General features: G+C 52.1%; 1 protein-coding gene across 7 annotated transcripts in view; it reads left to right on the plus strand.

The window, feature by feature from the left end:
* Positions 1-15,530, plus strand: part of EML2 (EMAP like 2) — a 39,056-nt gene extending 23,526 nt beyond the window's left edge. For 4 of the 7 annotated variants that reach the window (XM_067019815.1, XM_067019813.1, XM_059045224.2 and 1 more), the window contains 15 exons: positions 455-524; positions 626-736; positions 1,793-1,888; positions 2,780-2,914; positions 3,785-3,884; positions 6,099-6,253; positions 6,411-6,536; positions 8,246-8,377; positions 10,437-10,504; positions 10,777-10,865; positions 11,097-11,194; positions 11,692-11,779; positions 12,355-12,450; positions 13,510-13,640; positions 13,966-15,529. In XM_067019815.1, coding sequence (XP_066875916.1) covers positions 455-524; positions 626-736; positions 1,793-1,888; positions 2,780-2,914; positions 3,785-3,884; positions 6,099-6,253; positions 6,411-6,536; positions 8,246-8,377; positions 10,437-10,504; positions 10,777-10,865; positions 11,097-11,194; positions 11,692-11,779; positions 12,355-12,450; positions 13,510-13,640; positions 13,966-14,091 — 1,621 coding nt within the window. In that variant the 3' untranslated portion in view covers positions 14,092-15,529. Of the gene's footprint in view, positions 1-454; positions 525-625; positions 737-1,792; positions 1,889-2,779; positions 2,915-3,784; positions 3,885-6,098; positions 6,254-6,410; positions 6,537-8,245; positions 8,378-10,436; positions 10,505-10,776; positions 10,866-11,096; positions 11,195-11,691; positions 11,780-12,354; positions 12,451-13,509; positions 13,641-13,965 lie in introns of those variants that run through there. The other 3 variants (XM_067019811.1, XM_067019812.1, XR_010837846.1) reach the window with 2 other exon arrangements.
* The last annotated feature ends 601 nt before the right edge of the window (positions 15,531-16,131 follow it).

A 16,131-nucleotide genomic window follows, 5' to 3' on the forward strand; every position in this document is an offset into this window, starting at 1 on the left:
TTGCGGAGCGCAGGCTCCGGACGCGCAGGCGCAGCGGCCACGGCTCACGGGCCCAGCCGCTCCGCGGCACGTGGGATCTTCCCGGACCGGGGCACGAACCCGCGTCCCCTGCATCGGCAGGCGGACTCGCAACCACTGCGCCACCAGGGAAGCCCTTGACAGCCCTTTTAAATGGGTGTGTCCTCCTGGCCGTTTGTGGTACAGGCTTGGGCCCTCTAGGCGCTTGAGTTAGAGACCGCAGGCCCGAGTCTTGCTTCTGAGCCAGGGTACCCAGAGAGTATCCCCTTATTGCTACTGAAGAGCTGAATCAGTGTTTATTGACTAAGTAACTCATTCACCCAAACTGTGGAATGAATAATCAGGCATCGCGACTGTGGCCTGCCGTGGGAGGGCTCCTGGCCTGTTGCGAACACCCCCCTGCTGAGCCCTGTCCGCCTGCCCTCTCTCTCCTCAGCCTGGCTGTCCACCCTGATATGGTCACCATCGCCACTGGACAGGTGGCAGGCACCACTAAGGAGGGAAAGGTAACAGAGTGGAGGGGGCAGGACCTGGAGACTGGGATGGAGTCGTGGGTGGGTCAGGAAGCTGGGCCCCCCCAGGTAACCGGCCTCTCTCTTTCCTGCAGCCACTGCCGCCCCACGTGCGCGTCTGGGACTCTGTTTCCCTCTCCACCTTACACGTACTGGGCCTGGGGGTGTTTGACAGAGCTGTGTGCTGTGTGGGCTTTTCCAAATCTGTAAGTCCTGTGCCATCCCCCACCTGCCCCGGGTGCCCCTTGGGGCTGGAGGCCACGCCTTCATCATGGCGTCACAGGTGCTGGCCACGCCCCCTGGCCCTCCAGGCTGTGTGCCCACCTTTGTGGCCTCACCGGCCTGCTCTGTTAGCCCTTATGAGGGGACCATATGTCTTGATTGCTCCGCAGAGAAACTCCTCAGTGATCCTTTGTAGAAAAAATAATGCTTTCTGCATTATTTTTTCACACCACCTTTCATTCTGGAAGGGTCCTTATCCCTTAGGCATTTTAAGCCCCGTGTCTAGGGCAGCCCTGCTCCTACTACCATCCTAAATGGGTGTTGGCAGGTATGGAGGAGATAAGCACAGAAATCGAGAGTTAGCCTTTAGGAATTTGTACAGCAATTTGACATTCACACAACATCCAAGTGTGTGATTGGTGGGCTTTTTTTTTTTTTTTAAATCATATTTTACATTTTTACTGTATTTTACCAGAGTATTGGCTGCAATGGATCAGGGAATAAAAAAGAACCTGTCATCCCATAGACAGTTTAAGAACCTCACAGGTTTTCTGAGACCTGAGGAGACACTTGAGAACTTTGGGGAAATAAAGCTATTTTGTTGCCAAAGTGTGGGGGAAAGGAAAACTTTGCAAAATCAAAACTATCCTGTGGTTAACTACAGGTATAAAAAAGCAGCATCGTCCCGACGACTTCATTAAATGTTTAACTTCACAGCCCTAAAAGTCATTCCATAGGAGAATGCAGATTAGAGGCTCTCAGTAAGAATTCTTGATCGCGGGTTACTTGCAGAGAAATTGTAGCTGAGGGGAAATTAGAGGAGGTTCTTAGGGATGAGTGATTTCAAAAGGAAAATTATAAACAGCCTTTAAAATGTGTGTGGTCCTGGACGGGGAGTATATTTTCATGTGTTTCACATGACTTGGGTCAGAACCTTTGAAGCAGGCCTGAGTAGCTAATGCCCCAGTGGGCAAGGTGTTGGAGGGAGGGGGTGGATCCTGACCGGCCTGCCCCTCCCCCATCCTCTCTCTTCTTCCTAGAATGGGGGCAACCTCCTCTGTGCAGTAGATGAGTCCAACGATCACATGCTTTCTGTGTGGGACTGGGCCAAGGAGACCAAGGTGGTAGATGGCAAGGTGAGGTAACCCTTCTTATCCCCTCTCCTTGGGGTCTCCCTGTGGGATTGGCCAGATCTCAGTGTTCACAAGTCTGGAATCAGACTCATGTTGAAGTCCTGGCTTTGCCATTTGCGGGCTGTGTGACTTTGGGCAAGTGGCTTGCCCTCTCGGAGCTTCAGTTGCCTCATCTATAAAATGGGGATAATGGTAGCATCTTCCTTGTGGGGAAAATTTGGCTTTGATGTTGGCATGTGGGGTGGGCAAACCAGGCCCAACAGGAGGATCGGTACAGGGTGGCTGCTGGTTCTGCTGTCCTGCGATGTCCAAGACAGACCTTGACTTGCATCTCCGGGCGATAACCTGCTTTACAGATGAGGAACCTGAGGCATGGTAGAGGGGAGAGCTACTTGCCCAAGGTCACGTGCTTATTCTGGGCTGGGGGCAAGAGACCTAGGATTGGGGCCCATGGTTTGGGGAAAGAGAAGTAGTTGAGAGGCTGGGCTCTCAGTGAGTTGATTCTGGACACAGCCTGGCTGTGTGTCCTTAGGCAAGTGAATTCCCCTCTCTGAGCCTCACTTTGTCATCTGTAATGGGAGCTGCTAATGAGCCTTACCTTACGGGGTGCTGTGGGGTTAAATGAGTTGATGGATGTTAAGTGCTTGGCACAGAGCTTGGTGCAGAGTAAGGGCTCTCCTCGTGCCTGCCATCATGTTGAGGAAGAAAACAATAATGCTTCACTGGCTGGCCCTGCTTCCTGTACTCTAGTTTGCCCGTAAAGGAGAGGTACAGGCAAGTTGGGTGTGCAAGTGCACAACCCACACAGCTGTATAGGGCAGCCCTCCCTGGGTTGGGTATCGTGGTCCTGATGGCTTTGAGGTCCTCATTCAGAATCTCCCCCACCCCCTAAAGTGCTCCAATGAGGCCGTGCTGGTGGCCACCTTCCACCCCACAGACCCCACCGTGCTCATCACCTGCGGGAAATCCCACATCTACTTCTGGAACCTAGAAGGGGGCGGCCTGAGCAAACGGCAGGGCCTCTTTGAGGTGAGTGCCGGGGGTACTGGGACAGGCTGGCCCTGAAGGAGGCTGGCAGGGACACCCAGGCAGACAAGAAGATACCCCAGGGGCTGGAGGTTTTAGGGATGCTGAGATATTGCCTGCTGGGGCCTCAGTTCCCTTATCCATACAGTGGGGTGATCCTCCTTAACTCTTTGAAGTTGTGAGGAGTCCGTGGGGTGAAGAGCATGGCGACTCCTAGCAGATGGTGGATGCTCAATAAATGGGTTGCTGCGCTTGTCAATATTCTGGATAAACAGAGGTCAGAGGCTGACTGGCCGAGAGAGACAGAGAGAGAAACAGCAGGAAGCACAGGGCCTGGGAGAGAAGATGCAGGCACACCTCTGACAGGGCTCCTTTGCCTTTGGTGAGAGTTGGGGCTTCTACCCCAGAAGGGGAGGCCCTGAGAACACCAGCCTCAGCTGGAGATGAGGATGGAGATATTGAGATGGGGTGGGGCAGGGTGAGGGACCTAGAGACAAACAGAAAGGGGGCGGGAGGGAAGGAGAGGAGAGGGGCAGGGGCAGAGAGGGGGAGACCAAGGGACAGAGAGGGAGGAATCCAAGCGGGAGACAGCAGGGGAACGAAGGTCAGAGACTGGGACAGAAGTCAGGGAGGAGAGAGAGGAGGGAGGAAGGGGGTCTGGGGTGGGAAAGGGAGACAGTGTGGTCAGAAAGTGGTCTGTAGGCCACGTGACACTCCGTGGAGGTGGATTGGAGATGACGGCGCTCCACACAGGGCCGCTCCCCAAAGCGTGGAGGGCATCGCCTGGACCATTTTCCTGGGTGACGGGTGAGCTCTGGGAGGCCTCCCGGCTTCAGCGACCCTCTGACACCTTCCCCTTCTCCCCCACCTTAGAAACACGAGAAACCGAAGTACGTGCTGTGTGTGACCTTTTTGGAGGGTGGCGATGTGGTCACCGGGGACTCTGGGGGGAACCTCTATGTCTGGGGCAAAGGTCAGTGTCAGCCCCACCTGTTTGGTTCCCCCGCTGACTCCTCCCTGACTCCCTTTGGCTGTCCGTCCCCTTCTCGGAGCATGCTGATGTGGAATGTACGATACAACAGTACAAGTCATTATTTGTCCAATTCTAACACCTCCATCAAGGCTCAGCTCCAGTATCCCCACCTGCATGAAATCTTCACTCCCTCCCTCCCCTTGTCCTTTGCAAATCCCACGGCAGTGATCAAGTTTGAACTATAAATGAATGCGTTGACCCGGTGCGGATGGAGGGATGGATGGAGAGGTGGTTTGTTCCAGAGCAATGAATGAATGAATAAGTCAATGAATGAATGAATGAAGCGTTTGTCCTACCCAGTGAATAGAAGAAAGAGTAGATGAATATGCTGTCCTTCTTAACTGGTGGGTGATTAGGTGAGTGAACAATTAAATATATGAATGAATGGGTGTCCCCAGAACGGATGACTGTGTTAATAAATGACTAGGTCTTTTCCCAGGCAGTGGATTACTGTAAAGTTACGAATGAATGAATGAATGAGTTTATTCAGTCATCAAGCCACTTCCTGGAACAATCAATTCTTCATAATGTTAATCCATTGGCTGACGTAACCATTCATCTTGGGGTAGTGGGAGAGGAGTGAGTTTGGGAGTTGGGCAGGCTTTGGGTTCAGGTCTCAGCAGCGCTGTGTGCTCTCTATGTGGCCTTGGGAGAGTCATCTCCCTTCTGAGACTCAGTTGCCCCCATCTGTAAAATGGGTATAATACTCTCTCCCTCATACGGTTGTTTTGAGCTTTTCTTGAGATTAGACAGCTGAGAATAAGCTCTGAATAATTGGCAGTGTGTCTTTCCCAGCAGACTCTAAGCTCTCTGAGGGCAGAGACTTGGTCTGATTGGTTCCCATATCTCCAGTCCCACCACTGGGTCCAGCCCGCAGGGCTACAGGATGTTGGGTGGGTGGGTGGTTAGGAAGATAGGTGGACAAAAGGACGTATGTACACGTGGCACCACTTCTGAGCCTCGAAGGATGGAATTGAAGAGAGTTGCTTTCTCTTCCTCTCCACTGAGTCCCTGCCCCAGCCTCTTCCCTGGTTCCCGGGCCTTCAGTCTTGTCCCCTCCAATTCAGTTTGTTCTCAGAACCAAATGTAAATCTGACCCTATCCTTCCCCTGCGGAACCCTTCCATTACTACCCAGCTCAGATCCCTCAGAACAAGGTCCGGATTCCTCAATGAGGCCATGCATGGTCTGGCCCTGCTTTCTCTTGTCCCTTGCATGTTATACTTGGTCACACCAGATTTCTTTAGTTTCCTAAATAGTCCGTGTTCTCTCTGCCTTTTGCACATGTTGTTCTTCTGCCTGGAACACTTTTCTACTCTCTGTTGTCCTAGCCAACTCCTACTCAACCTTCAGATCCTTGCTCAGCTGTCCCCTCCTCCAGGAAGCCCTCCCTGGCCCACCAGGCTAGGTGCCCACTCTGGGATCCCACAGTCTCCTGGGTCTCCCCATCCCAGCCCCACCCATGTTGGGTCGTCACTGACTGGTAGTAGGTCTGTCTCTGAAACTGGACTGTGATCCCTATGAGGGTAAGATCTGAGGTTGCCTTCATCAATACCCAGCATCCCCCAGCATGAGGCTGGGCCCAGAGTAAATGCTAGTTTAATAATTGTTGACTGAATGGATGAATGAACAGATAGTTAGGTTGACAGATGAGTGGATAGATGGGTGAATGGGTAGATGGATAGGAAAAAAAGATGGAAAATGGGTGGATGTTTGGATAGAAGGATGGATTGACTGGTGAGTGGGTAGTCAGATGAAAGAGAGGGTGAATGAATGGATGAGAGGTGGATTGATGGATGGATAGAAGGAAGGAAGGGTTGATGGCTGGATGGATCGGTAGATGGGTGATTGGATGGGTGAGTAGATAGATGGATGGACAGACCAGTAGGTAGGTGAGTGGGTGAATGGGTGGGTAAGTGGGTTAGGGTTAGGGTTAGGATCAAAGGGTGGATGGTAGATGTTACTTCAGATGGTTTATTAGATAGATGATAGGGTGTTTGAATAGACGGGTGGTTGAGTAGATGGGTGGGTGGAAGGCTGGGTAGAAGAAAAGGTGAGTGAATGGCTGGATGTAGGATTGAGAGTTTGAGGTGTTTTCTGGGGTCAGCATGGGGGAGCTTCCCCATGCTGACCTCTGCCCCTGGCCACCCTGCAGGTGGGAACCGTATCACACAGGCCATGCTGGGTGTCCACGATGGCGGCGTGTTTGGGCTCTGCGCCCTGCGGGACGGGACGCTGGTGTCAGGAGGGGGCCGCGATCGGAGGGTGATCCTCTGGGGTTCCGACTACAGCAAACTGCAGGAGGCGGAGGTGAGGGGGAGAGACTCATATGAAGGGGAGGAGACCTCCTCCCACCCCACTGATACTAGACCCTGTTCTCCCAGCCTGTCTCCCCCACCCCCCAACCCCACCTCTGCGTGTGTCCTACACTCATCTGCCTGCCCCCCACCCCCCTTTGCCTACCCAGGTCCCCGAGGACTTTGGTCCCGTGCGCACCGTGGCGGAGGGCCGGGGTGACACGCTGTACGTGGGGACCACCCGCAACTCCATCCTGCAGGGCTCTGTCCACACTGGCTTCTCGCTTCTCATCCAGGTGAGCGTCTCTTCTGCCCCTGCCCTGCTCCCTCCCCACCCGCCTCTCTTCTCTCCTCTGCACCATTCATTCCTCCTCTCTTCCCACTCCCATTTCACCTCACCTCCCTGCCCCATCCCTTATCCTCTGGTCTGGTCAACACCACTTACCTTCCCTTTAACTGCTCCTGACACACAACCCCACCCCGGAACACCCCGTGGTCCAGCAATGGGTTAACTGGTAGCACAGCAGAGGGGTCCCAGGACCCTGCTCCAGCTGTGCTGCCCCCTGCTGGTCAGGGTGGTGTGTCCATTTCTGTAAGTGCCCTGGTAGGTTGTCACACGGGTCTTGAGCCACACACCTCCCAGGTCTCCGGCTACAAGGATCTAGCAAGACCCTCTGGAGTCTTCTCAGATGCGCATTCCTTCATCCTCGTGGACCAGAACCCTACCACACATCCAAGTAAAAAACCCAGCCTACTGGGGGAATTCCCTGGCCGTCCAGTGGTTAGAACTTTGCACTTCCACTGCCGGGGGCCTGGGTTCGATTCCTGGTAGTCAGGGGAGATCCTGCAAGCCACATGGTGAGGCCAAAAAAAAAAAAAACCCTGGGATCGAAGCACAGCCCTGTCGCTCACTCGCTGTGTGATATGAGGCAAGTGAATAACCTCTCTGTGCCTCTATGAACTAGGAGAATAATAGAACTGACTCATGGGGTTTTGTAATGATTCAATGAGTCAGTTCATGCACCGCATTTAGAATGGTGCCTGGCACAGAGTAAGTGCTCAAAGAGTCTTGGCCAAAATTACTCCTTGTTCAGTGCCCCCCCACCTCCCCTTCCTTCACTCCTGACATGCATTTTACCTCTTATGTGGTAGCTGAGATCCGTACAGCAGCTGCATTTAGATTCCACCCCGCTGGCTCTTGTTTCCATGGAAGAAGATGAGGATAAACAAGGGCTAGAGGGATTTCCTAGGGGTCCCAAGACCAGAATGGACCTTAAAGACCTCTAATAATAGTATATTATTTAGTATTAATTATATTACTAATATATTACTAGATTTATATTATTTATTAACATTAATCATTATACTAATAGCAATAATTATAATTCTGTTGATTATCATCGTTAATTACTTTAATTATATATGAATAGTGTATGTTATCACTACTGATAATAGTCAGCCACTTCCATTTGGTGAGCACTTCATACCAGCCTCATACACTTTCCATCTATAATTTGAGTGAGCAGAAAAATGCCATGAGACACATACGGTGATTGGCCCCATTTTACAGAAGATGAAACTGAGGCTCCAAGGAGAAGTCATCTGCCCAGGTGACTGCTACAGTCAATAAGAGAGAGCTGCAGTCAGACTCACCAGGCTGAGTACCCTCCACGGGTTCCTACAGCCTGCTGGGCGCCATCTGACTCCCAAGGTCAAGCTCCTACTCATCATGTCTCTTGCCTCCCATTGTGCACACTGGAAAGCAGAGACCTGGGGGGAGGGGCAACATTTGCCTCGAGCCCCACACTGGGGCGGGGGGTCTGCCCAATCACAGCCTCCTTCAGATACACTGGGGAAAGGGTCTTCCCTCGGTCTCCTTTGGGGAGAGAGTGTTGCTGGGGCTAGTCCAGCACTTCTTTCTGGCATCAGACTTTGGGGAGGTGGGGGATGCAGAGGAAAGGCCTGGATTGGCAGTCTCCGTGCTGTCATCTCTCCTTTCCGCCAGGGCCATGTGGAGGAGCTGTGGGGCCTGGCCACACACCCCAGCCGGGGACAATTTGTGACGTGTGGTCAGGATAAGTTGGTGCATCTGTGGAGTGTGGAGTCCCACCAGCCCCTGTGGAGTAGGATCATCGAGGTAAGGGGATGGGGGACTTGACACACCATTCTAACAGAACGACTTGTCTCAATGTGTCAGGGTTCAGTGCATCAAATGAAAGCCACACTTGGTGTCTTTAAGCAGAAGATTTAATGCAGGGAACTGGGTGCTTACAAACTCACTTGGAAGGGCTAGAGGAGTGGGTTCTCGACTGGAAGGAAGCCCAGAACAATACCACAGAACTGACCCGCCAGAGGAGCTGCTGCCTCTGCCACAGTCAGGAAGGTGGGGAGTCAGGAACCACTGAGTTCAAGAAAATGCTGTCATTGTAACTGCAATCCAGGAACCAGGATGCTGTGGTCACTCAAGTGTTGGCTCTAGAGCTACGCTGTCCAATACATGTGGCTATTCAAACTTAAATTAACGTTAAATGTAAGTAGAATTAAAAATTCAGTTTCTCCATTGCACTAGCTACATTCCAAACATGTGGCTAGTGGCTACCATACTGGAAAGTGCAGATAGAGAACACCTCCATTATCGCAGAAGGTTCAGTTGGACTGTCTTGTTCTAGAGTGACCCAATGCTGGCTACATTTACACTGGCCAAATACCGATACTCTGTGCCCTTGCCTTTCAAGGCTAGTGACTGCTCACCAGCATAGCAAATGCTATTGCCTTCACAACCCAACTGATCAGTGGAAGTGGCAGAGCGGGGCCTCCGCCTTGTACCTTCCAGAGCCCACAATTGTGCAACTGATTGTCAGACCCAAATCACAGCCAACCCTAGCTACAAGGGATTCTGGGCAATGTAGTTTTTAAGCTCTCCTGCCTGTGTGGTATGGGACAGTGGAAGGTCAGTCATCATATTCCCCACACCACCCTTTGAGGTTTTGCTCCAGGAATCCGGGGTTACCTACGATCCTGGAACACCTGATGGCCTTTGAACTTATAGGAGTCAGGGATGGTGTGCCCGGAAATTATTAGGGCCATGTATAATAATCCTTATGCTGGCTGCCTAATTGAGCACCTACTATATGCCAGGCCCTGTGCTCAGCACAGCAGTTCTCTATCCAGGGCATAAGAACCACCTGAGTTGTTAGAAACACAGAAACCTGAGCCCCAAGCATGGGAAGTCTGGTTCAGGAGGTCTGAGTTTAGTCCCAGAAATCTGCAATTTATAACAAGAACAAGTTCCCTCGGCTTATTCTGACTCGGGCAGTCTGCCCACCGTGCCTGGCATTGGCTTAGCACTTTACCCACATTGTCTTTTTGACTCCCCCCCACCCCAACCTCCACAAGGCAGTGGAGATGATGGATCGCCCAGAAACAGGAAGGTAAAATCAGGAAACAGGCCCGGAAACAGGAAGGTAAAATCTGCCTCTTCGTAATTACAATCATAGCTGACCTTTATTCAGTGCTTCCTGTAGGCCGTCTTACTCACCAGCTTACCATTCTAAGGACTTTACACCTTGCTTATAACAGTCCTGGGGAGTGTGTATTGATGTTCTCCGTTTGGGGCAACCAAGGCCACGATGGGGAAAGTTATCTGATGTCACATAATGAAGAAGTGTCAGGGCCACAGTTTCAAACCACGTCTGATTCCTTGGTGCTCTGTTGCCTGCAAATCAACCAAATGCCCCCGAAATTTAAAAATTTTGTGCTAGGAGTTAGATAAAGATATGAGGAAACAGGCACTCAGACAAGCCTAGTGATGTCAATATAATTGTATAATGGAAAGCAAATTGCCATGATATATCAAAAGTCTTAAAAAGATGGATAGCCTTTGTCCCAACAACCTCACTAGTAGAAAAGTCCCTAAGGAAATAATCGTGGGTTTATAAAGCTGTGGGAGGTTAAAACAGGAGCGAAAAAGGATCCAGAGTCAACAGTGAAAGGAGGAATACTTTCTGTTCGAGCCGACATGTTAAAGGAAAGGAGAGTGGTTTCCAGAGCATCAGCAGCAACAGGTTACTGGAGGGCAGCAGAGGGAGGGGAGAGCCCTCATGCCAGGCTGAGAGTTGCCTCTGAGGCTGGGGAAGTGTGGGCCACACGGAAGGGGGACCCCAGCTCCCAGCCCTTCCTCTTCTCTCCCTCCTCAGGACCCTGCCCATTCTGCTGGCTTCCACCCCAGTGGCTCTGTCCTGGCCATTGGCACGGTGACTGGCAGGTAAAGCTGATGGGCATTGGGGGAGGGCTTCTCCGCTCCCCCCAGGAACTCTCCCTTGATCACCTGCCCCCGCCCTCCCTACTGCCCCAAAGCTTACAGAGAATGATAGTTAGGTACCAACTGTCTACCAGGCCTTGATCTCCCAACATTCCTCTGGAGTCAGCCTCTCTCCCTAGTCTTTTCTGGGGTCCTTCCCTCAGGCCCCACAGATTGCCACCCTTCTCTACCAGATCAGCTCACCCCTCCTCTCCCATCATGCCTTCTCCTTAAAGATGGCTGCTGCTGGACACGGAGACCCATGACCTGGTGGCCATCCATACAGATGGGAATGAACAGATCTCAGTGGTCAGCTTCTCTCCAGGTAAGGGCCGGGGCCGGGGAGGGGACCTTGGAGAGGCCAGGTAACTGAGGCTCAGAGTTACTAGCAGGGGGAAGGGGTGGATTCCGTGTGCCACGGCCTAAGGGCGGGGCCAGGCCTGTGGCAGGGACGGAACTTGGGACTACTGAGGAGTCTGGGATAGTGGGGGGCTGAATCTGAGAGAGGAGGGGTAGAGCCTGGGTGCCTCCTCATAGCCCCCTCCCCCTCCCCCAGACGGGGCGTACCTGGCCGTGGGCTCCCACGACAACTTGGTGTACCTGTACACGGTGGACCAGGGTGGCCGCAAGGTCAGCCGCCTGGGCAAGTGCTCGGTGAGTGGGCAGTGGCCCCCAGCCCGCGCCGCCACCCCGTCCAGGGGGTGCAGAATTAACCAGTTTTCTACCTCAAGGGAGCACAGCTTCAGCACTCAACTGACTGCCCTGATCACGTCAAGGAGTTTTAGCCCCGCCCACACATTTACCCTCTCCTGTGTTTCAAGCCCGTCCCTTTGTGTAGCCCCGCCCCTCACGTTCTAAGCACACCCTCTGTGTAGCCCAGCCCCTTGCATTCGAAGCCCGCCCCTCTGTGTCTAGCTCTGACCACTTGTTCTAAACTCCCCCTTGTGTTCTAAGCCCTATTTGTCTAGCCCCGCTCATCACAGTCTGGCCCCGCCCATGAGAGTGTGGCCCCGCCCCCACACCCCAAAGGCTTGTGTATCTTTCCTCGAGACCCCCTGTGTTTTCACCCTACCTTTCTATTTTGCCTTCCACCCATCCTGGTCTGATCCTACCGGCTCCAGCTCTAACTCCACCCCTTCCCTCCCCTGCAGGGCCATTCCAGTTTTATCACCCACCTGGATTGGGCCCAGGACAGCAGCTGCTTCGTCACCAACTCTGGGGACTACGAGATTCTGTACTGTGAGTTCTCTGAAACCCAAAGGCATTCGTCCTTCAGCCTCTCTATTGCGTGTGCGATTTGCATAGCCTTCCCTGGGTTCTGGAAGGGGAAGCAGGGGCTTCAAGTCCCTTCTCCTCTGGCTGTTTTATTCAGGGGTTGATCTGATTGGCTGGTCTCCTGGCTTCTGGTTTCCTCCCTGGTGGACCCAACTTTTAACCAGTTCCTCCCCCTCCGGGTTGGATGGCTGGGGTACAGGTTTTTAAGCAGATACCCCTGCTCTCGTCTTGAGATGTCACCACCCAGGATCTAGCGCCAGTCTGGAGAGGTAGAATAAGCCCTGGGGCCTTAGCCTCCTGTGTCGGACCTCTGCCCATTGTCTGTGAAATGGATGAATTAAGTCAGTAGTTCTTATCGTTTGGTTTTTGGTTTTTGGTTTTCTTGGCCGCGCCGCACAGCTTGCCGGATCTTAGTTCCCCGACCAGGGATCGAACCCGTGCCCCCTGCAATGGAACTGTGGAGTCCTAACCACTGGACCGCCAGGAAATTCCCAGTAGTTCTTTCTGCTCTGAACATCTCCTCCCATTTTCTGCCCCAGGGGACCCAGCTACCTGTAAGCAGATCACTATTGCAGATGCTGTGAGGAACGTGGAATGGGCCACGGCTACCTGTGTCCTGGGTTTTGGCGTGTTTGGTAAGTTCTGGAATGGGGAGAGTCTTGCTGAGGACAGGAGTTCCAAGAAACATCCCTGACTGGTGGTTTTCACAGTCTCTTATTACCTCTAAGGTGGGAAACTCATTCCTTTAGACATGTGAGCAGCAGTATTTGTATAAGAGGAAAGGTTAGGGTGAGGTGACTACTCAGGTCCCTTGGAACTGTGACCAATTGGGGGTGTCACCTGGCCCAGGGAGATTCACACAGCCTGTGTCCCAGTCACCCATTCATTCAGGCATTAATGCACTCAACACATACCCCCTGAGCACCTCTGTGCCCAGCTGGGCAGTGCTGAGACCCAGTGGGGACCACGACAGCCCTGACCCTGCCATCATGGGTCTCACAGTCCAGTGGAAGAGAGAGACGTGTCCCCAGACCACCCAGAGTAGAGTGGGCTGGGACAAGGAAGTCCAGAGAGGACACCTGGCCCCAGCCTAGGAGGGAGTCAGGGAGGGCTTCCTGGAGGAAGGAACATCCAAACTGGATCTGCAGGATGAGGAGTTAGGTTCTAGGGTGGTGAAGAAGGAAAGCAGTAGCTAGGCGAAGGGAATAATAGCCATGTATAAAAGCCTAGGGGTGACAGAGCTTGGTATTTGGAGAAATACAAGAAGGTAGGATGGCTAAATCATTGCAGAGTTCAAGGGAAGCACTGGTAAGGACAAGGCTGGAGCAGTGTGGGAGACAAGGCAGAGCTTGGGGGTCATGGTGACCATGGGAGTTGTTTTGTTTGTTTGTTTCATTTTTTTTTTTTTTGTGGGATCTTAGTTCCCTGACCAGGGATTGAGCCCAGGCCCTCGGCAGTGAGAGCGTGGAGTCCTAACCATTGAACCGCCAGGGAATTCCGCAGGGGAGGGCTTTGAGCTATAGAGGGATAGGGTCAGATAAGCATTTCCGAAAGATTATTCCAATTCTCATCCCCAGCTAGAGACAGGCTAGGTGAGAGAAAGGCAGGGAGGCTGGGGCTGGGGCCTACTCGCCTTGGGGGTCCCTGGCCCCAGCTGCCATCTTATCACCAGCCACCCCCAATCTTGCCCGCAGGGATCTGGTCTGAGGGAGCAGATGGCACTGACATCAATGCCGTGGCCCGTTCCCATGATGGGAAGCTGCTGGCTTCAGCTGATGACTTTGGCAAAGTCCACCTGTTTAGCTACCCCTGCTGTCAGCCTCGAGTGAGTCCCTCTGGGGGGCTGGCAGGGTGGAGGTACCAAGCAGCACTGCAGGCAGGAATAAAGCAGCCCTTTCCGGATCCCAGTTTCACCATCTGTACAAGGAGGGCAGTGGCTTGATCCCAGGGGCATTTCTTAACTTGAAAGTCGATAAATTACCAAGTCTGTAGTGCTAAAGCTCTGAGTATCTGCATTGTGAGATCTTTGGTTCTTTTTCCCATTAACTCAAGAAATATTTACTGAGCACTTACCAAATGCCTGGGCCCAGGGAATACAGCAGTGAACAAGACAGATGACCTCCTTTCACTTCCTTCTTTCCGTATCACAGGCTCTCAGCCACAAATACGGCGGACACAGCAGCCACGTGACAAATGTGGCCTTCTTGTGGGATGACAGTGTGGCCCTGACCACAGGGGGCAAGGACACCAGTGTGCTGCAGTGGCGGGTGGTCTGAACCGGCGGGTGGGGGGGTTCCCAGGAACATGGGGCCCAGGTAGAGTCAGGTGGCAGGGTTGGAATTCTATTTTCGGGAGATGTCTATTACCGAGTAGAGTAATATATACCCAGAGTATGTCTATAGCAAAGGGGGTTATGGGGGTGGGAGGGTGGACTGACAGACAGAAGTCTCTATTTATTGGGGTGGGAAAAGGGGTCACATTGCTTTGGGGGAGCCATTAGGGTGTTTGGTTTGGGGTGTTTTTTAAGTTTATTATTTTATATCATCCGGAAATAAAAACACGTGCACTGAGGTTGAGTGTCAGGGTCTGTGTATATGGTGTGTCCATCGATTGTGTCTATAAGTGTATGTGTACGAGGTGTGTGTGTGTGGTGTGCATATATTACAGCTTTTGTGATGAGACACCATTATCAGGTCTTTATTCGTCTTTAAGCTTGACAGAAACCAAGCTTGCTCTAACTTAGGCCAGAGGAGGACTCATTTGATCTACATTGCCAATCAAGGAAGGGCGGTTGTCCCCTCTGGCCTTCAGGGCCATCATACCAAGGATTTGAGGGCAACCAAGGTACTCCATACCTTCTCTGACCTTCTGCAAGTCAGCATGTTTCTCTGGGACCAGCATTCTCCACACCACGGAAGGATGGCACCCAGCAGCTTGAGCCCCAAGTCCAAAAATCTCAGGGAAGGGCTATGATTGGCCCATCTGCAGATCTATCAACGTGGCCTGTTGTTTGGCCTGCTGTGATTGGTTCCACTTGGGTGAAGGCCAACCCTGGACCAATGATTGTAGCCAGGGAGATGGAATCATGTAAAAACACGGAAGGCTCCACTTGAGCCACGAGGCTGAAATAGGGCAAGGAACGTTTTCAGAGAAGAGGGCTGATGACACTATCGATGTCTAGGAGATGGGGTATGAGGATTCTGGGTAGCAAGAGACAGAAACCTAAGTTCATCCAGCAGAAACGATAAGAAGCAATTGCCAGGTCATGGAACTGGGTAGTCCAGGAGGGACCCAGCTCGATTCAGGGGGCTCAGATGTGATTGGGGTTTTCCTTTTGGGGATTTCTCAGTGTAGTATCTGTAACTTTGAGCAAATTTTTAACTTCAACTTTGTATTGATGTATGTTACATGCAGAGAAGTACACTCATCATAAATGTATAATCACAAACTGATACCATCCATGCAGCCAGCTCCCAGATGAAGAAGTAGAACATCCCCAGGCCCCAGAAAGTGTCCTTGTGCCCCTTCCTAGCCATTGCGCACCACGCCCGGCCCCCGCCAGTAATTGCTATCCTACTTCTCACACCATAAAACAGTTTTACCCATTTTTGTACTTTAAATCAGAGGCCAGCAGACTGTTTACGGAAAGGGCCATATAGTAAATATTTTAGATTTTATGAACCACTCAGTCTCTGTCCCAGCAAACTCTGGCATTGTCGTGTGAAAGCAGTCACAGACGATGCAGTCATGAATAAGCTTGGCTGTGTTCAAATAAAACTGGATACTGAAACTTGAGTTTCTCAACATTTTTGTGTGTCATGAAATACTATTGTTTTGATTTTTTTGGAACCACTTAAACATGTGAAAACCATCTTAGGGCTTCCCTGGTGGCGCAGTGGTTGAGAGTCCGCCTGCCGATGCAGGGGACACGGGTTCGTGCCCCGGTCCGGGAGGATCCCACATGCCGCGGAGCGGCTGGGCCCGTGGGCCACGGCCGCTGGGCCTGCGCGTCCGGAGCCTGTGCTCCGCAACGGGAGAGGCCACAGCAGTGAGAGGCCCGCGTACCACAAAAAAAAAAAAGAAAAAGAAAACCATCTTAGCTCACGAGCCATACAAAGACAGGAGGTAGATAGGGTTTGGTCCACAGTGGCAGTTTGCTCACCTTTGCTTTAAATAGATGGAATCATAGAGTATGAACTCTTGGATCTGGCTTCTCCCCTTGAGCGGGTTTCTCAAGCCTCTCGAGGCCTCAATTTCCCAATGTATAAAATAGAAGTTAATAATAGCACCTGCCCCATAAGGGTGCGGTGAAAATG

Source organism: Kogia breviceps, chromosome 18 (genome assembly GCF_026419965.1).
Source record: "Kogia breviceps isolate mKogBre1 chromosome 18, mKogBre1 haplotype 1, whole genome shotgun sequence".
NCBI lineage: Eukaryota > Metazoa > Chordata > Mammalia > Artiodactyla > Physeteridae > Kogia > Kogia breviceps.